This window comes from Haliotis rufescens, unplaced genomic scaffold (assembly GCF_023055435.1).
Source record: "Haliotis rufescens isolate VD_foot unplaced genomic scaffold, xgHalRufe1.0.p SCAF_13, whole genome shotgun sequence".
Taxonomy (NCBI): Eukaryota; Metazoa; Mollusca; class Gastropoda; order Lepetellida; family Haliotidae; genus Haliotis; species Haliotis rufescens.
Window position 1 is genome coordinate 8,478,755 of NW_025963813.1, and position 25,016 is coordinate 8,503,770.

The window sequence follows — 25,016 nt, forward strand, 5'->3', positions numbered from 1 at the left end:
TCCTGTCGATTCTAATGTGTTTAAGTTACAGTTGTCTTGAAGTTAAAGCTTGGTCCCTGTGTATTCCTCCTGTCGATTCAAATGTGTTTAAGTTACAATTGTCTTGAAGTTATTTTCCAGTTCCAAACATGTACTTCCAGCACAACTTTACTATGATGAGACAATCTAGGCACAACTCATCAGTCATCACACTTCACTTAATAAGGAAATCTCCACTGCATTGAGTTCAGTGTGTCAAAGACTTATTGTCTAGTCAGTAACGAAAAGTTTAATTGATGTGTTTATCAGGGAATAATTAAATTTTCTTTGTGTTCATTGTAATTCCTGCATTCTGATCAGCTGAAGTGGTCACTAGTTATTGCATTCATTTCCTAATGAATGTACAAAAATATGCCACGCCCACCTAAGCAGACTACTTTTATTACTACAGAATGTCCGTGAATCCCAAGATGACAGGCAAGTGAATTCCCTTTCTGCTCCACTGTATCGTTATGCACAGGATATTGAGCGAAATTCAGGCATTTTCATTGTCCAAACTACCGAAGGCCGAGAAGGAATGAAACAGCAAACGTGCAGACTCGCTCGCCTGTGTTCCACAAATTTCATGTCTTAGGGTTTCATTTCTAACCCGCACATTTTCAACTGTGTCTTCCCGTTCTCATGAAACTAATGTTTGAATCTGGCGGTAACTGACCATGTCCTTTGAAAAAGCAGCCTTCTCCATATATTTGTTCCGGTTCGTTACAGTTTGACTGTTGCAGTGCTTCTCGCCTTTTGCCTTGATTGACAGGTCCTATGAATTTTGTTTTGATCCTTCTCTCCGTTGATTGGCTACTGATTTGTGTCAAGTTTTGTGCACAAATTAAAAAATCACCTGATTCATGTTACGCCACGGTATGTATTCCTACACCTGGAATGTTTATTAATCTCAACATTTTTGTCTTCTTTGATTTATATAACATATTTTAATTAAAATATTGTACATAACACATGTTTTCGTGGTCGAATCTAATTATAAGGATTGACTGTGTATTTTATTCGGTTCATTGAGGTATGAATCAAAAACTGATGTGCAAACATTTGAAAGAATCCACGTCATCAGTTTTTCAATTCATACCTCAATGAATTGAACAAAATACACAGTCAATCCTTAATTAACAGGTCATTTGATCAACAACAAGGTCAAGGGTGAATGGAGTCATGTGCTTGTCATGTGTGTATCTTGTGTCCATATTTTGTGGAACGTGTTATGGATCAGGATTTGCTTTGATAGTCTTTTTCTTAACCTGGTGTTATAACATGACGGAAAGATATCGAAATCAAACAGTGCGGCTGTAACGAATACACTATGAGGGGAATACAATTCGTATCACGAACATAGGGTAACAAGTCAGCAGCTGACGTATTATTTGTTATTTTCAGTGAAACAAAAGCAACACAAATTATTTGACATGGTTTGTTAATTATTAATATATTATACATCTATATACATCACTTATCCAGGTACTAGTATCTGCTCAAATGCAACAATGACCAGTGACCACATTACTGTCAAATTAAATAGTATAAGAGTGTTGTCTTTGAAGAAATCTACGCATATGATATGTTCTTAAAAGTATTTTAAGTATTCACCGAATATGCAACTGAATCGTAACAGCCCCAGCGGTTAGCAATATGACAGCAATGTCGTGAAGGACCTGGTATAACTGAGAGGACAACCAGATCAGCTGTTCCTACGCCTAGAAAAAGTGAATTAACAGTAAATTCAATTAAGACTAAGTATGAATCAGTGACGCCAGTTGAGCTGGGTTCTCAACTAAATCACAAATTGCCAAAGACTTTGGTGTCCCCCTAAACACAGTGTCAACATGGATAATTAACTTGACATTCCTTCAATTGGTAGATGTTAGCTACAAAGTTATTTTTCAGTTATGTTGACCTTGGATAACACGAAGTAATTATGTAGGTCCCTTCAACTTGGACACAAGAGTGTTTGACTGTATGAAGCAATAGTTTTTCAAGCAAAATGGCATTGCATCAATGTAAGGAGCTAATTTATAGCACTCAGTTCCTGCAAGTTCATTTGCATATTTATTGCATTGTGATACGTTTATCAGACTGGTTTCTTGCATCGACTGTCATCCAATGAGAAATATACTTTCACACAAATAATCTGGACAAACACATAAGAAATGCATAGTATAATTCTCAAACTCAACCTGGAAATCCAGAAATTGATAGGGTATGATCAATTTCAATGATAAAGAAGGAGGATATCCATCAAAATACAACTGCCTATTACCATGTATTGTCCAGCTCATCATGAAACTGCCCTGTGAAGATCCGTCATATAGCTGGAATATCGCCGAGTGTGGCATTAAACTACAAACAAACAAACTTGTATTTCATGTTCACCATTGATACATAGCCAACAAAAAACTGGTAATATTTATTGACAAGATACATTTTGTTTTGTTAATATGTGACAGATACAACATTGTACATATTTATTTTATTCACCTTCAGTATCTGCTTTTAAGTGTTCAACTTTTATGTTTAATCATTAGTTAAGATAGATTAAATGTAGTTAATGTGACCTTCATGTTGTAAGCCTTAACAAACCCAAGCCATGACGTGCTCAATTGATTGGCCAAGCTAACCCTCAAAGTTGACCCTTTGTCTCACTGCATGTTCTCAGTCTGCACACATTTCCTGCACAGACATGTTGACCAGTGAAATCATCTAAAATCAGGTTAGTTTAATATGTATGTGTATACTTGTATTGTATGTTATTGCAGTTAAATGTTGCAGTATATTAAACCTGTACTAAACTTAACTAAACGTGTTTAATATTATCATATTCTCAGTTACAATCTATTTAAGTAAATGTGGTAAACAAGATTTATAAATTGTAAGCTTTGGTAATTACTTATGTATCACTTTTCTGCCTCTTTATTCTTGTATGTATGAGGAAGAGTGTATGTGTTGTTTTACTATGCTATGTTTTAAATGGTTTTGTGATCAGTTCTGTATAATATACAGTCTGTACTATACGGGATCCGGAGAAATATTTTAACGTGTATGTAAATAGTTGTATTAGTCATTGTTATAAAAGTATATGTTTTATTCAGATATCCGGAATTATAAGTTGCGGCGCTAGTCGGGAAGACACCCAAGTCTGACCCACAGGGTAGGCACATAATAACTTGTATAGTCAGTTTCTATATTTGCGTAACACATAAGTGTGTCACACCCGTAAAGTCATGTATATGTATGAATTTGGAAGAGATTTATAATCTCTTTACACTTAGATAATATATGAATAATTATTCTATTTGGTTCCTACATCAGTTAGCAGATCATTGTACAGTATAACAACTTATATATGAATAAGATGTGTTTGTAATGTAAAACGGTTTGTAATACTGTGATGTCGATGACTGCATTATGTATATTGTTAATATTACTTATCATTCCTTTGATATGTTTCAGGGTGTAGATACTAGATACTACATGGATAAATATATGACAAATCCATTGGCGGAATAAACGTCTCTAACCCCTAGCGTGTGTTTGTCATCGCTCATTCACTGCCCTGCTACAAATACGTAATACATACACCAAGTTATTTATATAATATGTGTTAAGTGATCACGCAAATGTTTGGAACCTGTTTTAGGTGTACAATATTGCAATGTAATAACACCAGTCACAGAGCCCACCACTCAAATCAGATTACAAATACATGTCACAATCCTGATCCCAACATTGGTGACTGACAATCAGAGTTTCCTGCACAGCAATCATGGATCAAATCCACAAAATAAATCTCCGTAAAAAACTGTAATATTGGAACGATCAAGAAAACAAGAAAACTAATACTCATCCCAAACCCAAAGTACAATTGTGATTGCAAAGTGAGATTTTGCCTTGCTGGGTATAGGTTCAGCTATATCTGGGTGTCGTACTGGATATGTGAGAATGCTTGTATACTGCAGACGGGTCCCCTCCATGCTTATACAGGACCCTATAACCAGGGTACGTATGCTCAGAACGACCCTTTCTGCTTTGAGGGGTCCCCAGGGTTAGAAATTGGCACAAGTCCTATAGTCCTTGCCAAACTGCCCAATAGTAAAGGTAGCCTAAGGACTGGTAGAAATTTGCAACTTTTAAAGGTATTGCTATATGTTAACATTATAAGGACTAGTGGACTGAAACTGTTAGTTTCTACCGCTGGGTCCCTAGATTTCAATACTGAAGCTTAACCCATACACGAAATGGGGAAAGACGATGGCCATCTCGTTTTCTATCATTATACTATTATCTCTTTATCAAAGAAAACATCTCATCAGCATTCAGCAGGGTCTTGCTGAAAGAGCATGGGCATAATTGATATCATTTGCTTAATGGGATGACGGCTCACCCAGAAATATAAAAATAGCAATTATTTGTGCTACATTGAAATAACAATAAAATGCGGTCCGCAGAGATACTCCCGGTCATCGTGAGTAGAGAAAAAACGGAAAAGATTCTTATTTTCGTGTCAATATTTTATTTGGAGCAGCTATTTAGCTTATTTTCAACTAAAATGACATTGACGAGAACCTAAACGCCCCAGCCACTTAGATATCTGCTTCCAACGTTTGGGATAACAGTTCTTGTGATCATAAAATGGTTTATCCATTCAAAGTTTACACTTTGACAGCTGTCAAAGCTCGCGCGAAAGTGCACGTGCGCTTTACCGCAAGTCATCAATTTGTTTTTGGGAAACTACGAGATTTTAAATGTATATTTTGTTTAGCTGAAGGTGAAAAATATTGTAAATACCCCTTGAATATTACCAATAGAAGTCGGTGAGTACTTACCCATTGTGTCTTCTAAAATAGCTCGATCATGCAATACCAACAGCTCGTAATTCTACCTTTCAAAACAAACTCATCGGAGACCGGAAGTGTACCCTGCGTTATTTCCCTTGGCTTTGTTTGGGTCGGGTGCAAATGTTCCCAAATCTAAAGTCAATCTTGCTATCTGCGAAAACCTTTCTGTTTACAGTTTACGAATTTGTCTCGACTTAATATTTAATGTGTCTTGGCAGTTGATGGTTGTATGTGGAGATCATGTGCAATCAGAAGTGATATCAATCGAAATGAGTTATTTTCTAAACGTTAGAGAAGATAATATATTCGTGTATTTCCTTTTCAGCTGATCTCAACACACTTGTTTTATTTGAATTTAATTGCAAAAGATCAATCCTAAGAAAAGTTCTCGTTATTAGTTGCGTAAGCTGTCCTATCGTTTATAGTAGTGAGTTTGGTTAGTTTAGTTTTAGAGCATTACGGCGTATAGTTATAATTTGTTGAACGATGAAAGCCAAAATTAAGTGACTCAGGTCGCAAATGTTTATTCATTTCAGTGTAACCACACACTTTATTTAATCATTGGTCACATGCATGGCGGAAATGTCGAGCACGAATATTGTCGTAACTGACCAAGAGTAATCAGAGACTCGAACCCGTTGTCAGCGGATCCTTGCACGACTGAGGAACGCAACTCTGCTTTACAAATTGCGGTTTCATCAACTTGGCTTCCTTTGCACCCCGTCCAGAGTGATTGAGTGGATGTTTGCGCAACACTCCGCAATATTTAAGCTGTATTACCACAGGCGCTGTAAGTTTGTTTGTTTGTTTTTTGTTGTTTAACGCTGCACCCACCATTATTCCAGCTATATGACGGCGGTCTGTAAATAATCGAGTCTGGACCAGACAATCCAGTGATTGACATCATGATCATCGATCTACGCAGTCGGGACATGCATTTACCAAGTCAGAGAGCCTGACCACCCGATCGGTTAATCCCTCTTTCAACAAGATTGGGTTGCAGAAGACCACTTCTAACCTTATCTTCACGAGTCCAACTCTGTGTAATTCGACCTCAACAGAAGAACAACCTTAGAAAAACCGCACAGTTGTGGTATTGTATACGTCATACATACTTAACCACCTTCAACTTGTTCATATGTGGTGAATTACATCACCATCCGGTCTTCAGAGAACATCATTTACAATGGCAAGATGTGAGACCTTTAGATACACCTTGACCACAACCTTTTTTCATTTAGGTATTTATTTCACAGGTAAACTTAAAAAGGTTAAGGTTAAATGTAAAGCTTCAGCATATCTATTATGACTTTTCAGACATATAAGGTATTTATGGAACATGTTTTCAGGAAGTGGCACTTCTCAGTACACCAAAAGACCAACTCTGGGGAGATGTGATAATTTCCACTCGCAAATGAGTGCACTATTGTTATAAGGTTAAAATGCATCTAAAAAACATTAGAAAATGATAACAAATAAAACCATTATAGCTGCAATGAGGAGTTGCATTAGATATAGTTTGTGACAGAACTTTTAGTTTGAAAGGAATCAATAGATAAAAGACATTTCACATTTATCACAAGTGTATTCTGGACATTTCATAATTATCATTAGATTGGTATCTGGCTATCGTTCATTAGTTAATGAAACAAATAGAGAGTTTCAAGGTATATTTCATTTGGAGCTTCCGGATGCGTGTCACAAAATCAATAGAGAGATGAGCAATATGGCACGTCGGCTTCTGTATTTTTCCGATTACGACACACATGAGTTCATGGTCAGATCTAACTTTTAACGAATCAAAATGAGGTATTATGACATGTGACAAGGACAGGCCAGGCTCGAACACTATAAAATGATACCTTCAACATTAGGAGAAGAGAGCGCGGTTTGCAATCGATCGAGTCGAATCCCGATCGTTCTAAGTTTCCCCGAGTTAGGGACGAGTCTGACCGGTCTGATCCTGTCGTGTATTGATCGATGGGCTGAGAGTAAGTAAAACTATGTGAGTATAAACTGGTGTTGCGTTTCTTTATTATGCGTATGTGAATACTGATAGAGACAACTTGGAGTAAGGACAAGGCGAGTGGCAATGTCATGGCGTAATTGACCAGTAACGGCAATACATTTAGTAACTGTATTAGGGTCGCACTGGACGCCCGAAAGCAGTTACGACACTATTCCGACACACGAAACAGATACCGAGATTTGTAAAGCAGTTACTATTGCTAAAGTCAATTCCTTATCAACCACTATAGGTTGATAGACGTCATCAGATAAACCGAATGTATAACCTGCCATTCGCCAGCTGTTTCGCATGAATATCGCCAGATGTTAGTGTAACACATTGAACATTGGAAATGTCAGTTGTTCATTGAGAATAAAATATATCACATGTCTACCGTATTTTCTTGAATATAGTGCGCACTTTTTTTTCAATAGTCACAGCTGTGTAGAATAGCGATCAGCTGGTAAGCTTAACTTTATTATTATTTTAAATATATTTAGTAAAATCTGCAACTAAAGATATTGGAATATATTATTCCTGATAAAAAAATAGGTTCAGATACAATTTTTGCCGATCCTTGCATTAAAATCCCTTAAAGGTATATCATTGGATGTGTCTTGACCGAATCCCCGGTAGATTCCAAGAAAACGAGTGTACGGCTGATTGCTGTTTCCGGCTTAGTTTACGAGAAAATACACAAGGTAATCTTAATCCCTGGATGTAAAACAATGCCTAGCAGAACAAAAAATACTATTTAAACGGTAAATCAACATGTGATAACAGGTGATATCTTATCTCAAATTTCATTTTTTTACTGACCAAGTATCTTATCACCCGTTCGTTTACCGGAATTCGCTGAAGAGGTACGGTGTAATTTATTTTTGCGCATAAAATTCGATTCCCCCCCCCCCCCCCCCCAAATACTGAATTTCCTAGAGGAGGGTGCGCACCACTCAAGAAAATACGGTAGATGGCGATAAATATAAAATGTCAACACCAGAAAAAAAACCAGTTTCGGTTATCTTCACTGGGTGTATAAAAGGCAAAATAGTATAAATTGATCACTGAAAATTTGTGAAGACACCAGGTGCTCCACTGGTAGTTCCGCCACTCGATTGAACAATAAACCCGTGCATGCCTATATTGCACCGTCCACATCCCCTCAACAGAGTTCAGTTTTATCCATACACGAACACGCAGATTTAAAAAGTCGCACAACCCTTGCTTGGGCGTTAAGCCGATCGGTATTTTGAGATTAGGAAAACATATTCGGCTTCCAGATCCAAAAGCTGTGTTTACACCATTCGGCAAAGAATCTCGTGGAACTATGAGGTTATGTCGTGTTAATCACTATATGGTCTCAAACGGAAATGTGCAATTGTATAATTTGAGGTTATATAGTAGATACGATGTGAAAACTGCAATATAATAACCTTATTATCATATACCATAACATCAAATTGTAAAATTATCCATTTATTTAAAATTATCAAAATTATCCAAAACTTCCGTGCCGTGAAGAGGTCTTCAGCAACCCATGCTTGTCGTAAGAAGCGACTAAGGGGATCGGGTGATCAGGCTCGCTGACTTGGTTGATGCATGTCATCGATCCCAATTGCGTGGATCGATGCTCATGATGTCAATCACTGGACTGTCTGGTCCAAACCCGAATATTAACAGGCCGTCGTCATATATAGCTGGAATATTGCTGAATGCGGCGTCAAACAACAACCAACCAACCAACAACATGCATCAACAACGTTCACCGAGCCTGACCACCCGATCCCGTTAGTCGCCTCTTTCGACAGGAAAGGCTGGAGCTGATGGAACATTGCTTGACATGAATGTACGTTGACTGTTGGAAAGATGAAGTCATGACTCCTCTCCTAAGAATCTTTATACATAGATTTAAATACGATGGGGCGGTTTCATTGCCCACTTTTATATCTAGTTGAGGTGGGTAACACTATTGACAATTTGACCTGAAGTAAAACATCTTGGCCACAATCCCAGGTTTTGATTCTTAGCGAGTGGGTATGGTTTTACGGCGCTTTTTGCAATATTCCAGCAATATCATGTGGGGAATCGAGCCCGGGTCTTCGGCGGGACGAGCAACCGCTTTAACCACAAGGCTACCACACAATTACACTATTTTGAGATAGAGATGTAAGGATGTCCCATATATCAAGGAATGACGTTTTCCTAAATTTTGTAGTCTGAAATAGTGTTATATAGCGTGGAATATGCAAATGATTTGACAAAATTGAACTTAGTTTATTTCAGAGATTACAAGAATTCAAGCAAATTATGGTTACTCTTTAAGACAGGGATTTGGTGGTACATTTGCTGGACCCTTCAATATCTCTCTCTCTCTTTGTACGGATACTTATAGAGTAAGTTCCTTAGAATCTTGTACAAAAGAAAGGATAATGTCTTCAGGTTTTGGGCTCAAGCCAAAATCGAACAATTAAATGGATATAATCCGAAACTTTGATTTTCTGCGGCTATCGCAAGTCTTCAGATACATGCTTAAAAATAAAAAGACAGAAATTCGATAGTAAATAACTTTATTACTTCCAAAAGCGTCCATGACATTTTCAAACCATGCATGTCTTACTTATTCATCTGGCTATTTATATAATTATATCTGACAATTTATATTTACTTCACGTGGTTGTAGAAAGGCAGTCACATGATCAACCAAACCGCAATGGAAAAACATACATTTATTTCTATAATACAAAAGAATAATACATCACTGGTACATTTATATATGTCCGCTAATCGTACAGTTCGCCAGAGGTCTCTCTTTACAAGGATATGTTTGTTGGTGGAAGAACGTGTGAACAAGTTGTCTTTGAACTGTGTCTGACCAAGGTTTTTAGCCTACAACTCTCACGTATCTCTAAATCTATCCCAGAAGTCCTAAACTGTACAGCAGTAGTTAATCTGTGTAACTCGGCCCTGATTGTATGTAACGAACCTCGATTATCCAGTTTATCATATCTCCCTGATATTCACCATCATATAAGGGAGATATAATAATATATAATAATGGAGATAATCGAGGGTGAGCCATGGTAACCGTATTGTTGTCGTAGGTCAGACCGGCTGCAATCTCATTAAAATCAGATCTTATAGTTCTCGCTGCCGCTAAACAAAGATCTGAGGACATCCCATTACAGGTCACATCAGAACGACCTTGAGTGAATTTTGACCGACCAATGGAAGAACTGACAAGAAGTCGACTTTAGCCAATCAGAAGGCAGATTTCTCATGCTTTACGGCACTAATTTCGAATTGGTGACTACGCTTCGAAACATATTTTGACAAATTCTCGATTACAAATTTTAAACCTGAACAAAAGAACATTCTGGGGTGGCTAATAGATGATCTAGATTGTATGGATTCAGTCGTTAAACCCGTAACTATCGTTCGGAATACCCCGTGTTAAAGTTTTCGAGATCACATGATTAGAAATCACATTCCGACTGTCACTTTCATAATCTGGTAAGCGACGCTCTGATTGGTCGGATGAAAGGTCGTTCTGACGTTACGCGTAATGGGATGTCCTCAGATCTTTGTTTAGCGGTAGCGAGAACTAAAATCTGATTTTAATGAGATTGGACCGGCTGTATTCTACGAAACACTGTATCCACCAACAGTGGTTGTAAATATTGGTCACGTGAAATAGCAAGCCTCCGTCTAGACGTACCGATATCAAGGGCCCATTGAGGACACATACACATTTGCTTGTTCACATGTTCTGAAATAACGTTTAGTGTTATATGCATTGATATATGAGTAAACTGGGGGTTTGTTCGTTGTTGGTCTGATTCCAAGTGTAAACCAGAAATATCCATCAACAGAAAATAAGAATGAGAATTATGTATGCAATACAATTAGCTATTGAACATCACATTAATCTAACACTGGCAACATACACACTATATGCAAATGAACATTTCACATAATAATAGTTCCACACAAATAAATTTGACATAAAACACCTGCATGGAAGGTTCTTTAAGGTGAACTTTCTAATCCGCCAATCAACTTAGAGGCTTCTAAATACTCGGTACGACTGAGCGAAGCATCCAGACCAGCATATCCATTTCTGTATGTCGAAAATAAACTTAAAATGACAAGTTCCGAATGTAAATAGTTAAGACCGGGTCATCATATTGTTGTGGATATTTAATAACCTTGTAGTTTCTAAGGTTCATGGTATCTAAATCCGAAAGGCATTTCAATGAGTGAGTTTCTTTTTTGGGTAAAATCGAGATTTCCGAATCGAGGTTGAAAAGAAATTAAGCCGAATTGTTTTAGAAAGGTGACATCTGATTGGCTCAATCCTTAATTCTGATTAGGCAGGCAAAGTGAGAAGGTTGCTGCGGAAAGGTACTTTTTTTTGCCACAGGTTATACCAAACAATTAATTGGTTACTTGAAATGCTAGATCCAAAAAGTGTATGTCTTATAGCATATTCTACCTTCAACAAAAATCCCGCCCCCGGCTTTTAAGTAATCTATCAATCAAAACATGACGCTGGTGTCGTGCCAAAGGCATGTACACAGTAACAGCAAACCCCCGTTAACCAGAACTGTAATTACTCGATGAAACATTTACGACGAATTCGACCATGAAGTTGAAAATACGCGATTCTGACTGGTCAATCGGAGGTTTCTTTTCACCATAGCCACCTCTGACAATTCAATTCAATTCAATACAGTGTAGTTAAATTTACAGATAACCCAGCCCCAAATACAGCATGCTTATCTCCTAAATAATATCCTCAGAGAATCTCTTAGGGTTATCTATTCTTATATCTCCGGTTATCTCGAAGTACTGATAATTCGATATGATCACAATGTTAACAAGCACGAGGTTTCCCTTAATCAATTAGTACATGACGAAAACAAGGTCCGGTGATTGATAATAGTGACAATGACTTGAAACCAAATATTCAAAATGCATTTTACCTTACATTATCACTGTTGAATTAATATGATGACGTTATATGATCTTATTGAATAACATCTGTGTGATACAGAGCATATATGTCACACATCTACTAACAGTGCTAACTATTTTGAAAAAGCAGTGTGACGAATCCTACTGGAATCAATGCACAAGATATGCTTGGATCACTTTCAGGCTATATAAACGCCTGGATCCATTCGCTGTCATGGCTTCGCGAATATTCGAAAATCACGACGCTAAAAATAATATTACTCGAGCGAGAGATATGCTGTGCTAAGTTGGAAGAGGAGCGATAGAGGTGGTGACGTCACTTCCGAAACGATGTGGCAGCGAATGGGTGCAGATTATTGATCACAATAGAATAGAGATGTATTACCCTGGACAATCGAGGATAGTGATGAGGCAAATAATCCATATGCCTATGTAATATCAGCAACAATCTCTTCTCAAACCATGGGGATTGCACACCAGTAGAGTTTGCTGGCGCTATTCTCCGATGAAATGTTATGGAGATTTTACAGTTCAGCACGAGTGTGTGGTTCAACGGTGCTTATTTTTTGCCCAGGAGGGAGAAAACGGAGCCTCTAGTACCACTGCCACCAGCCGCTCCTCTTCCCAAACCACCGGCACCACCCATACCACCGCCTAATCCACCCAAACCACCGGCCCCACCCATACCACCGCCTAATCCACCCAAACCACCGGCCCCACCCATACCACCGCCTAATCCACCCAAACCACCTGGCATGCCACCACCCATTCCAGCTTGTCCTGCCCCACCCATTCCACCAAACGCCCCACCCATTCCACCTTGACCGCCCATACCTCCAAACATCCCGCCCATTCCTCCAGCGCCACGCATGCCACCTGGCATGCCGCCCTGTGCCCCGCCCCCAAACATTTGGCCAGCTTGACCTCCAAATCCGGGTGGACCTCCAGGTCCTCCCTGGCCACCAAACCCTCCAGGTCCTCCTTGGCCACCAAACCCTCCAGGTCCTCCTTGGCCACCAAACCCCCCAGGTCCTCCTGGTCCTCCGAAACCACCAGGTCCTCCAGGTCCTCCGAAACCACCAGGTCCTCCTTGGCCACCAAACCCTCCAGGTCCTCCTTGTCCTCCGAAACCACCAGGCATACCCTGTCCTCCTTGTCCTCCGAAACCACCAGGCATACCCTGTCCTCCGAAACCACCAGGCATACCCTGTCCTCCTTGTCCTCCGAAACCACCAGGCATACCCTGTCCTCCTTGTCCTCCGAAACCACCAGGCATACCCTGTCCTCCTTGTCCCCCGAAACCAGGCATTCCTTGTCCTCCGAAACCACCAGGCATACCCTGTCCTCCTTGTCCTCCGAAACCACCAGGCATACCCTGTCCTCCTTGTCCTCCGAAACCACCAGGCATACCCTGTCCTCCTTGTCCCCCGAAACCAGGCATTCCTTGTCCACCCTGACCGAAAGGTCCAAATTGCCCGTTCTGTCCAGGCCCATTATTATTACCTTGTTGACTAAATTGTTGACCTGGGCCAAACTGTCCGTTGTTCTGACCAAACATATTTTGACCAAATGGATTGTTACCAAATGGTCCAAACGGACTAGCAAAAGGATTGGCAAAAGGATTTCCAAAAGGATTATTTCCGCCGTTAAACATATCGAATGGATTCGTTGGCGCCACAGAAACCGAATCAGAGGGAACCGGCGCCCCGTTAAACGCGTCAAAATGACTCTCATCCAATTCCTGTACATCAAAATCTGCAGCAGAGAAAGTATCTCTGTCAAACTCATCAAAGGGACTATCCAGGTTATACCCTCCCTCCAGTCTCTTCATGAAGCCTGCCTCAAAGGCCTCCAAAGTTGGCACCAATTCCCCGTCCTCTGTGATAAATGTGCCGTTGACTGTTCCATTAGCAGCAAGCAGTGTTTGGTTTGCTGCCAGAGTTTCATTGCCCTCGAGTTCCGTACCTTGTGACACGAAGGACACTTGAAGGCCTCCCTCATCGAAAACCGGAAGTACGCCGAACGTCTGCTTTACAAGATCGTAGAAACGATCATGGATATCAATGTTTTCACCAGCTGAAAAGAACAGGATAATTAGCAATGACTTTTGGAAAAGCAATTCAATTATATTTGGACCACAAAAAATATCACGAATCGTAATGTGTATCATCTCGACAAATGTAGGTAAGATGAAACGAGTGATTGTATAGTTCGTATCTCAGAGCATATGACAACATCTTACTCACAAGCAAAGTGTATTATTTCATTACATACCCGATTTTTCACTGGTCAGCCAGTGTGACTCAAGACGCCAGAATGTTGATTGATCAAGGACGACCCAGGCACTGAAACCCAATGAAACAATACGATTTAACACAGACTTTAAAAGATATGTACATTCAAAAATGGCATTGTTCTTTGTCCAGTTCTAGAAAAACAAACTACTACACTACATTTAAGACTACTATTATACTAGAACCATATCTATTAAGTGTAAATTTACATAAGTTTAGAACAGCTCTTTCTCGATTCCGTTGTGGCTCACATGATCTATTTATTGAAACAGGCAAATATGAAGGTATTGCAAGAGAACACAGACTTTGTAGGATTTGTAAACCTGATTGTACTGAAGATGAATATCACTTTTTATGTGTATGTCCAGTGTATGAAGATTTAAGAGAAAAATATCTAAATAACTATTTCTACCGCAACCCAAACGGTAACAAATTTTGTAAATTAATGACTTGTGATTGTACAGAAACTATTAGAAATTTATCAATGTTCATTTATCATGCCATGAAACTAAGAAAATGTATGAATTTGTAACACGCCCCACACATTGTTCTATAGGCCTTTGGCCTCATACGTACCATGAATAAAGATTGATTTATTGATTTAAAAAAAGGGTACCTTGTACCCTTTACACATTATTTGTGACCATAACAAATAGTTATTCGAAGAGGGCGAAGAAGGGATACATACACGCCCCTAAAAAACATATACTACTCGAAAGAAGTTAAAGAACACCCGATGTCTCACATGACTGAAATTAATACACAGTAATATGAAAAAAAATCGGATGTTCTTCAACTTCTTTCGAGTAGTATATATCAGAAACTTATCTTATCTATCGTGGACATTTTATTAGTTGGTCATAAAGTTTCACTCTAACGCTCCCGACCCTAGTTTCAATAATACAGCCACAAAACCCTTTCCGTGATAAGAAAATCTCTGCTAAAATCAGAGTCTAAGGTATAATTCCAACTGTATCATAAAAATGTGTTTATGAGTCGCTGTCAAATAGGGGGTAAGGGTGGCCCAGTCGTCTAAGACGCCGCGATTCGCTGTGCAGAGTTGCGTCCCTTGGGCACGCCAGAAACCTATGATTGTGGGTTCGAATCCAGGTTCGCCCCGGTTATGTTTCCATGTTTGTCAGCACCATACCCGTGCTCGTGGGTTTCACCGAAGTGCAATCTCATTAAAATGAGATCTAAGTTCTCGCTGGCGCTAAACAAAGATCTGAGGACATTCCATTACGGGTCACGTCGGACTGATTTTGAACTTGAGATCTGATTTTAATGAGATTGCACCGAAGTGGTAAACGTCTAAGACCTGCATCACTCCGGGCTTTCCTCCCGTATTAAGCTGACACACCGTGATTATAAATGGAATACTGTTAAAAGCAGCGTTAAACCCAACTCACTCACTCATGTCAAATAGTGACAATACCAGGTGTTCGCGAAGAGGCGAAGTGCTAAAGATTTTATAACATACTTTAAATCAGAATAGTTTAGTTTGTACTTGGATGTCATAATGTTAGATACGAAAACAGCGCTGTTCAACTTCACCCTATTGTGTATGTGGAGAGGGCAACGTAAGCCTCTTTGGCCTACATTTTGGTAGTCCTGTTTGGAGCGCATCTATCTTAGCTCTGCTGTGCCTGCCTGTTGTAAAGTTGTACTTACATGAACTGGATGTCTCCATAGTGTCTCTCGTTTCCGTTCCACAGGAGACGGACTCCAGATCGTTGCGTGGTAGCCCGTGTGTGGAAGGCCATGAACCCTTCAATGCGGCTCTGGAAACTGCAGGTGGCCGTCGTGTAAGACCCGTCCGGGGAATCTTCGAAAGATCCAACGACGCTGGATTCGTTGCTCAACGCTGATATCACAAATCCATTTACCGGAGCGACTCCTATTATTTCGACTGGAAAAGGTAACATATTTATATATAAAACGGCAATGCAAGAGAATAACAAGTCTTAATTATTCCTCGAAACAGATTCCATTTGGCGAATGGCAAAATAGCTGTGAAAATTAGTTTTGTTTGTTGTTTAACGCCGCACTCAGCAATATTCCAGCTATATGACGGCGGTATGTAAATAATCGAGTCTGGACCAGACAATCCAGTGATTGACATCATGAACATCGATCCACGCAATTGGGAGCGATAACATGCATCAACCAAGTCAACGAGCCTGACCACCCGATCCCGTTAGTCGCCTTTTACGACAAGCATAGTCGCCTTTTACGGCAAGCATGGGTTGCTGAAGACCTATTCTACCCCGGATCTTCACGGGTCCACTATCAAGTAGTGATGACACGAGGTGTTGTTCGCGAAAAGGGTAAGCATGTCCAACCCTACCCGTAGCATACCATACGAATAACGTAGATATATTTATGCGGGGATAGGTTGATCTGACTGGGGATGGGAAAGTTACAATATGCGAACTCTTTAATACGTATCTTCCGAATGAGTCGTTCTTTTTAGTCTTGTCTACACTGAATTACAACGCTTCCACCACTTTGCAAAACGTCACATTATAATTATCTTGCCTTATGGGTTTCGTCCCCCTTAATAATAGTTATAATGAAAAGTTATTTATACTTGTACTAATTGTTCTAACCTTTGTCAAATGACGACATGGCAATTCCACCGATTTCTAATGTACAGTGCCGGACAAAAGAAAGTACACACCCACGTTGTGTTTTGGACCTAAGTTTGCAATGTATCGGCGAGTTTATTTGGTCAAATCCATTTTTCAAGTGTACACTTTCTTTTTGCCCGCAGCTCTGTTTAGAAAATCGATAACAAGGCTTTCACTACGAGACAACATGTCGCATTATTGCCTTGTCCTCCTTGACAATATGAGTTTAAACTTGTTCTAATCTGAATAAAACTACGAAATAGTAACATCTGGGGACTAGGTTGTGGGGTGAAGGAGAGTCATTGTTTAGGCGGGGGAGGGGTCGGCGATGTGGCCTGAAACATTTGGTCTTATTCACTTATCCAGTTTTATAAGCATGTTTGAGTTTAACAATGTCCAATGACTGACTCCTACTTTGATGAATCGATAATGTTTGTATGCTAACGGATTAGAACATGCTGAAATGTCATGCCGAATTGAAACTGTCTTTTTTAATATCCGTTTGTTTCATCCTATTGGTTTTACAAAGTTCAACAGCTGAGAATTGTTCAGACAGACAGAAGATACGTAAAACAATAAATAAAATGGTCTGCCTTATATGACTCCTATATTTGATGTCCCGCTGACTTAAATCACAACGTCCTCTGTTACAGAACTTCTTGTGTCAGATGCATGTATTAGCATTCACGCGTTGTGTCAGCCGGTGACAATGTCAATTGGTCGTTTGTATTTTTGTGTCCTAAATTACAGCCCTGCTCCAAAATAAAAACGTCCCACCCATGTACCTGCTTGAGTACCCATGTGTATAACTGTATATCATCCCGCCCTACTACCGTATAGCGAATTTTCCGTTTCATTAAAATCCCCCCGCTGTACTTTGTGGTTCGGATACATGAAGAAGGGAAGTCACTCAGTTGCCTATTTTGACCATCCACTTTCCCCGTCTTTAAAACGCTTACTGTATCACAGTCAAACTGCGATCAACCTGTGAATATTTCCGCACATATCTAAATACTGAACGCATGGCTTGGAGATGAAAATCGCACAAAGTAATATGGATGACGTTACAAGCATGCTTCCCTTCGATTATATTGTGAAGGCACAAAACCTCAATTGGAGAAAGGTGAGTGAGTATGGTTTTACGCCGCCTTTAGCAATATTCCAGCAATATCACGGCGGGGGACACCAGAAATGGGCCTCACACATTGTACCCATGTCGGGAATCGAACCCGGGTCTTCGGCGTGACGAGCGAACGCTTTAACCACTGAGCTACCCAACCCTCACAAATTGGAGAAAAGAATTCAAAAGTTGGTTAAGATGGAGAGAATTCGGGGACCCTATAATATAATAATATAACAATATGGAAATTGCTTGTCTATGAATAGCGTTGGTGCGGTTACATTCTGGGGTTTTATCCAACATTATCATAAACATACTGGATTGAATCAGCGGGTAATTTTTACCTAAAGTTTATATCCAACATTATTATGAGCCTACTGGATTGTCAATTCACAGGTTGGGATTTCTATCAAACATGATAAACATTTCAATAAAGGGGATAAACCTTCAGGGGGTTTATTATAATTTGAGGTTGTCTCACTGCAGATTCGATACCTCCTATTTCGATTTGTAACCGACAACATATCGATGTTTTGTGTGAAAAGGCTTGTTAATTTAGACGTATCAAATGAACCGACGTAGCGACGAATATGACAAATAAATGGGAAGACATCCTCGATTATCCAGTGTATTATACACACATTCTTTCAAGATTAATACACTAGACCCAATCTCTACCACGAGGTTTCGTTTAGGAAGTGACGTCACATCTCAATTCCTCTTATCAGTATCGTGCTTAGAATTTCTCTCGCATGTGATTGTAATTTGATTGGATGACTTTATTTATCGTACTGACGTTTGAATGGGACTCGAAACGAGGAAATATTAGTGAATGGGTGCACAGTATTTTTCATATTAGAATCGACATACAATACACTGAATATACACGCGAGGATGACCCTTACAAAGTATAAACACTCACCTCTTATTGGCTCGTCCCAATATGTACTGGCATAAACCTCCAAGCGAAATGGCGCCGGTCCCGCCTGTGGTGGACAGGGTCCCTGGCATGTCATGTGAACTGGCATTCTGTCTCTCGGCAGACGATTACAAAACATGTTCCGGTTCGCACCTGCTGTCAAAGCTGTACCATCCGAAAACGAATAAACTTCGGACACCATATAGGTAAGTATACCCAACAACAACATTGTTGCAAAACTTCCGATCTTCTCACACGTTTTACTCATTTTTTTTTGTATATTACGGTAGCTAGAGCTTCCTATTCAACAACAAACGTCTCAAAAGTAAGTTTAGATTCCAAATGCCATGCAGGCGTCGATGGCACAGTGTCGTCTGGTTGCCTTGACATGGAGAGCCTCGCTATCAAGTAGTACCACGGGCGACTGGGATAGGACATCCGGCTCAAGCCCATCAAAGCGCTCATTGGACGGTCTTGACACGTCGTGATGGATTGATTTGGACACCTATCAATCAATAATGAAATTAATTCTAGTTTGATAAGAAACTAACGACTTTTGAGATATTTTAGAATCTTGTAGTTGGTTATACTTTGTATTTAATTGAGGGATAGACTGTAAACACGCGTGAAAGATTGCAGGACGAAACTGGAATTTGCCTACAACTGGAACGATACATTGATATCGATCTCCACACGATAGGAATCGTGATACGCATTACTATACACTACTTTGGAAAATAAAATTGTGTAAATGTGCTGTACTTCTTAAACAAGCTTAATATTACTAAATATATCAATGTTATTTCAAGACAACACAAATACAGGAAGAAATGTACTTTGTGTGGTAAGTCAAATTAATGATGACTACTGCTTTGTAGAACAGTCCATATATAATATTGTGTATAATATATATTGTGTATAGATATCCATATTGTATACTGCAAAATCGTTATCCAGACTTTTGTTTCAAACAAACCAGCACTTTATCTACAAATACATTCTAAATTTGGATAAAACACAACAATTGTTATTGTTAATCTATCTATTTCAAATTCATCTTCTCGCTAAAAAGCCGCATCCATTCACCCATTAAAGAAACTGACACTGTCAGCCGGTTGAAGGAGTTTGAAACAACCTGCATAGTTTTTTTTACAGATATATGTTGTGTTAATTTTGCCTGGTTATAAAGGGACAATAATCTTCCTGTAACCAAATATTTAGCTGCGTTTTTGAAAAATGTCCTTTCGACATCAATCACTTCGGCACAGGGAGGGAACGAGACAAGATGGCTGCCTCAATGTACTTAAGGGACCTAGTGACGATATGGCTTGGGGATACTGACGGTGAGAGTCATAATGTACCTGTCACAGGCCGAACGAGCTTGCGAAGTCCGATCAAACTGACCCATATAAGTTATATCACTACACTGAAACCTGGTTAACTCAAATTCCGATATATCTGTGAAGACGACGAACTACTGAACTGTTTAGCGACATGCATGCACGTGCGTGTGTGGCTGCTTCACCCTGTCCGGACTTGTGCCGGTTTTACGATGCTATTTGATATCCACTTAGATACCATGTCGCAGTTTTTAGCGCAGATACCCCACTCGGACCCAATATGCTGACTCCGGGGCAAGCGGTTCTTGTTATTTCCCCTTAGTACCGTGCGCTGGGCAGGGTGACAACAAGTACCACCTTTTACTGTCTATTGGTATGAGGCGGCGAGGGGATCGACCCACAGACCTTCCGCTCTCCTTTAAATACAAAATCCTTTTACGAAAGACTCGTGAAGATCCGGGGTAGAATAGGTCTTCAGCAATCCACGCTTGCCGTAAAAGGCGACTATGCTTGTCGTAAAAGGCGACTAACGGGATCGGGTGGTCAGGCTCGTTGACTTGGTTGATGCATGTTATCGCTCCCAATTGCGCGGATCCCACATTAAGCTGACACGCCGTGATATAACTTGAATACTGTTAAAAGCGGCGTTAAACCCAACTCACTCACTCACTCACGTTAATGAGGAATGAATTCGAGTTTGGAGACGTCATAGTGGTGCCATTTGCAGAACGTGTTGGGCTACATTTCATCTTTCAAGATGATAATGCACGCGCTCATCGTGTCGGGATTGTGACCCAATTCCTCAAACAGCAAAACATCAATGTCATTTAACGTGTACGTCAACGTCAAAATCCATCAACAACTCTCAATGAATCGGGATCGGGTGGTCAGGCTCAGTGACTTGGTTGATGCATGTCATCGCTACCAATTGCGTGGATCGATGCTCATGATATTAATCACTGGATTGTCTGGTCCAGACTCGATTATTTACATACCGCCGTCATATAGCTGGAATATTGCTAAGTGTGACATTAAACAACAAACCAACCAACCTTTTACGACACTAAAGCACACAAAAAGGTAGGCGACTTTACTTGTTGCACGAGGCGACTAATGGAATCGGGTGGTCAGGCGTGAACCGATGCTCATATCAATCACTGGATTGTAATGGTCAAGACTCCAAAAATGGCAGTCCAAAACCAGCTTGATCCAAGTTCCGTCGTTTCTGTAGATTCTGTAGTTCCGCCATGTTTAATACAAGCAATGACGTAATTGTTGATCCACTGTTCTCTATATCGACATTGATATATAATACGTTGTTCATTTCGTAAGAATGTAGGCTATAGGCCCAAATTCACAGCACACAAAATGGTCGAAAAGTAGCATTAATATAATTCTTTGATGTTCAGTCACTTTTTACACCAACAATAATGTACACTTCATTTGTTGCTGAATCACATTTCACAAAGGTATTGATGGTATTGAATTCTTTATTCAGTACAGTACAGGCCACAGGCCCTTTGTACAAAATGTATGGCATATTTATGGCAACAGTCACAATGATAAAATACGTGTTCTCTCTTCTTTACTGTGATACAGATATTTAGCGATATTAATAATCAGCTTTGTGGTGGTTGTAGATAAAAGAATATTAAACTTATGGACATTTGGGTGTAGATAATATTTTGAAGGAATATAGAGATGGCGTAGGTGAATGTATGCAGGGCAGGAAATGAAACTCGTTTTCTATTAGGCCAACTTGACATAGTTTGCAAAATCTTTCTTCGCGAGGGATATTAAGTTTTCTACCAGTTTCTATTCCAGCCAGTGTGCGCTGCAGCTAAACCTTGACATACATGACCGGAATTTACTCACGGTTACACAATACAAATATTCTTCACCCTTCAACGTTAATTTAAAATGAGAATAGAAGGACATTTTGGAGCTATTACATAAACTTCTATGCCATAGTTGTTGAAAATTATCTTTCAAACGTTGAAGTAACATCGAAGTAAATACCTTTACGTTACCGGGTGATTGTGATAACCAAACATGACCGAATCCGAGTGAAAATAACGTTGTTCCAATATTAGTAACCCAATTCTTCTTTCCTTGACTATCGTATAGATACATCATTTCATAACACTTTTTAGGTGAGCGGGTACCCGGCATACACATTAAACGTAGCCAATATTTAAAAGATCTCATCATTGCATTGATATGTAAAAGGAATCTGCCACATTCACCCAAAACAGCGCTACTTGATGCACATTGTTTAAGATTCAATAACCATTTACACGTATATAAATGAACTTTCTCAACTTCTTCCATTTTATGGAATGCCCATATTTCTGACCCATACAGTAACATAGGTGATATCTTGGAGTCAAACAATCTGAAAAGAAATTTTGGAGAATAAGGCTGTAAACAATTGATGCTTTTTAATAGGTTGATTAGTACCATTTCAGCTTGAACTGCTATGTTGCTTAAAGCTTGTGTCCATGGAAGCCTGCTGCTAAAAAACAAACCTAAATATTTATACCATTGTGTGACATCCACAAGTTGTCCATTCAGATACCATTTTTCACTTTTTTTCAGCCGCCCACCTTTCTGAAAAACTACGATTTTAGTTTTTTCAATGTTTGACATACTCCAGTCCACACAATATTTATCTAAGATAGATAGTTCCTTCTGTAGTCCCCCAATAGTGTCGGAAATTAAAATCAAATCATCTGCAAAGAGCAATAATAAAACTTGTATAATATCAGGGTGTATCTGTACTCCGTATAGCTGCTTCTGTTCCATTGTGTGTACAATTTCATTTATGAATAACTGAAATAAGAAGGGGCTTAAAACGCAACCTTGTCTGACACCTAAATTACATTGAAATTGGTTTGACTACAGGTTGTTACTTCTGACACATGCCTTGACATTACCATAAATTGACTTTAACATTTTGGACATCTTGACACCGTGCTTTCCAAATACTTTCCACAGATAGGAACGACGAACAGAGTCAAACGCCTTTGAGAAGTCTATAAAGGCTACATATAACTTACGACCAGACATACCTAAATATCTTTGAATAATAGCATTTAAAATAAATAGATTGTCAATTGTCGAGTGTCCTCGTCTAAAGCCAGATTGACATTCTGATATTTTGTCATACATATCTGCCCAAAAAACTAATCTATTATTTAATATACTTGTGAACACTTTAGACAAAATACTCAATAAACTAATAGCTCTATAGTTATCTTTGATTAATATTGAGCCTTTTTTATGTAATGGGATAATAACACCTGTATCCCAATCTTTTGGAAAAACACCACTATCAAAGATACAATTGAAAATTATCTCAACATGAGGGACAATGTTAGGTAGTGCAAACTTCAGGTATTCTGGGAGAATATTGTCCATACCAGGTGATTTAGAGTTTTTGAGAGAATTAATACTGTCAATAATTTCATCTTTTGTGATTGGTCCATCCAGGATGTTGTGGGAGATTTCCTCGCTTTCTAATATTAGTGGTTCGGCTTCGTCGTTTAAGAAATCACTATCTTCTTCAATGGTAGATTGATTAAATAAATGTTCAAAGTATTCAATCCATTCTTTTGAATCTATGGGATTATAGTTACTTTTTGTATTCTGCAAGTCCTTGATATTCTTCCAGAATGACTTTGAATCAGTAGTTTGCTCCAGTGTGGTACATTTACTGGTCATGTAATCCCCTTGTTTTTTTCTACAAATAGTCTTATATTCATTCCTAATTTGATGGTAGTTCAGCATGTCGTCATTGTCTTTGGTTTTTCTAAATTTGTTAAGTGCACGACAGCGTTCGTGTTTCATTAACAGACAGTCATCATCATGCCACGGGTTTCTTGTTTTACAAATATGTTGATGATTGTTATTATTATTCCAAGGTATGTTTGCTGCTTAATCACGCATTATTTAGACAATGTAGCTAATTTACACAGGCATTAATGTTCTTTTGCTGCTAAATACCTGAAATGGTTTGCTGAAATGCCATAGGAGCATCTCTGAAGCTGAAAGGGAGGCGATTACATTCAGAAACACCATCGGGTGTGATGAAGGCTGACTTGGGTTTGGTGTCTGGATGGAGTGCATATGCCAAGAGCCACTCGATTGTTCCTTTTGTTGACAAATAACGCTTTACATTGATATCAACGTTCGTTTTGTTGTGATTTAGACAGGTTTCACTGCGTTAATAATCAAATGAACAAGGCGACCAACTTTAAATGGCTTAAATGCAAACAGTGTGTACAATATAGAGGGCGAATACCGTTTCTTCTATCACAAATGCAAAAACATTCACTTCATTGGCTGCCAATAACATTTAGTTTGTTTGTTGTTTAACGCCGCACTCAGCAATATTCCAGCTATATGACGGCGGTCTGTAAATAATCGGGTCTGGACCAGACAATCCAGTGACTGACATCATGAGCATCAATCCACGCAATTGGGATCGATGACATGTATCAACCAAGTCAGAGAGATGACCACCCGATCCCGTTAGTCGCCTCTTACGACAAGAATAGTCACCTTTTACGGCAAGCGTGGGTTGCTGAAGACCCATTCTAACCCGGATGTTCACGGGTCCAATAACATTTAGCTCAAATAAAAAAAATACGTTTTTGCATCAGAAAGCAAATATTTGCAGCAAAATGTATCATTACAAAGTTGATGCGGATGTCATAATACGTTGTCACGTTCTTCTACTTTAGCTCCCTTGACGTAGATTTTGTCTATTTAAAGGTATATGGGTATGAGTGTTTTCAATTAGGTTAACCGCAAACGACACAAATAGTATCCTCTCAAGTGTGAAACATGCTT

The 25,016-nt window shown here is 39.3% G+C and overlaps 2 protein-coding genes and 1 long non-coding RNA gene across 4 annotated transcripts in view; 1 reads left to right on the top strand and 2 right to left on the bottom strand.

The window, feature by feature from the left end:
• The window catches only part of LOC124149284 (D-glucuronyl C5-epimerase-like), a 349,514-nt gene extending 344,558 nt beyond the window's left edge, over positions 1-4,956 (bottom strand). For both annotated transcript variants that reach the window (XM_046520755.2, XM_046520758.2), the window contains exon 1: positions 4,866-4,956. The gene's annotated coding sequence lies outside the window, so the exon portion shown is untranslated. The remainder of the gene's footprint in view (positions 1-4,865) is intronic.
• On the top strand, positions 2,264-3,705 carry LOC124149286. Its single transcript, XR_006863076.2, has 3 exons — positions 2,264-2,752; positions 3,132-3,190; positions 3,493-3,705. It is a non-coding gene; the product is annotated as an uncharacterized LOC124149286 (long non-coding RNA).
• Positions 4,957-12,418: 7,462 nt separating the features above from the next.
• Positions 12,419-19,189, bottom strand: LOC124149293 (uncharacterized PE-PGRS family protein PE_PGRS54-like). Its single transcript, XM_046520784.2, has 4 exons — positions 18,826-19,189; positions 15,825-16,062; positions 14,134-14,204; positions 12,419-13,935 (listed from the first exon to the last, which is right to left on the bottom strand). Exons 1-4 carry the CDS (start codon positions 19,088-19,090, stop codon positions 12,419-12,421), a joined length of 2,091 nt encoding a protein of 696 aa, XP_046376740.2. The 5' UTR covers positions 19,091-19,189.
• Positions 19,190-25,016: the final 5,827 nt, after the last annotated feature.

Excerpts from the sequence above, each read along its gene's own strand:
- LOC124149293 (XM_046520784.2), bottom strand. The coding sequence starts at position 19,090 with ATGAGTAAAACGTGTGAGAAGATCGGAAGTTTTGCAACAATGTTGTTG. Across the intron at positions 14,205-15,824 it reads TATGGAGACATCCAGTTCAT|TGCCTGGGTCGTCCTTGATC; the intron begins GTAAGTACAACT and ends ATTGGGTTTCAG. Across the intron at positions 13,936-14,133 it reads GCTGACCAGTGAAAAATCGG|CTGGTGAAAACATTGATATC; the intron begins GTATGTAATGAA and ends TGTTCTTTTCAG.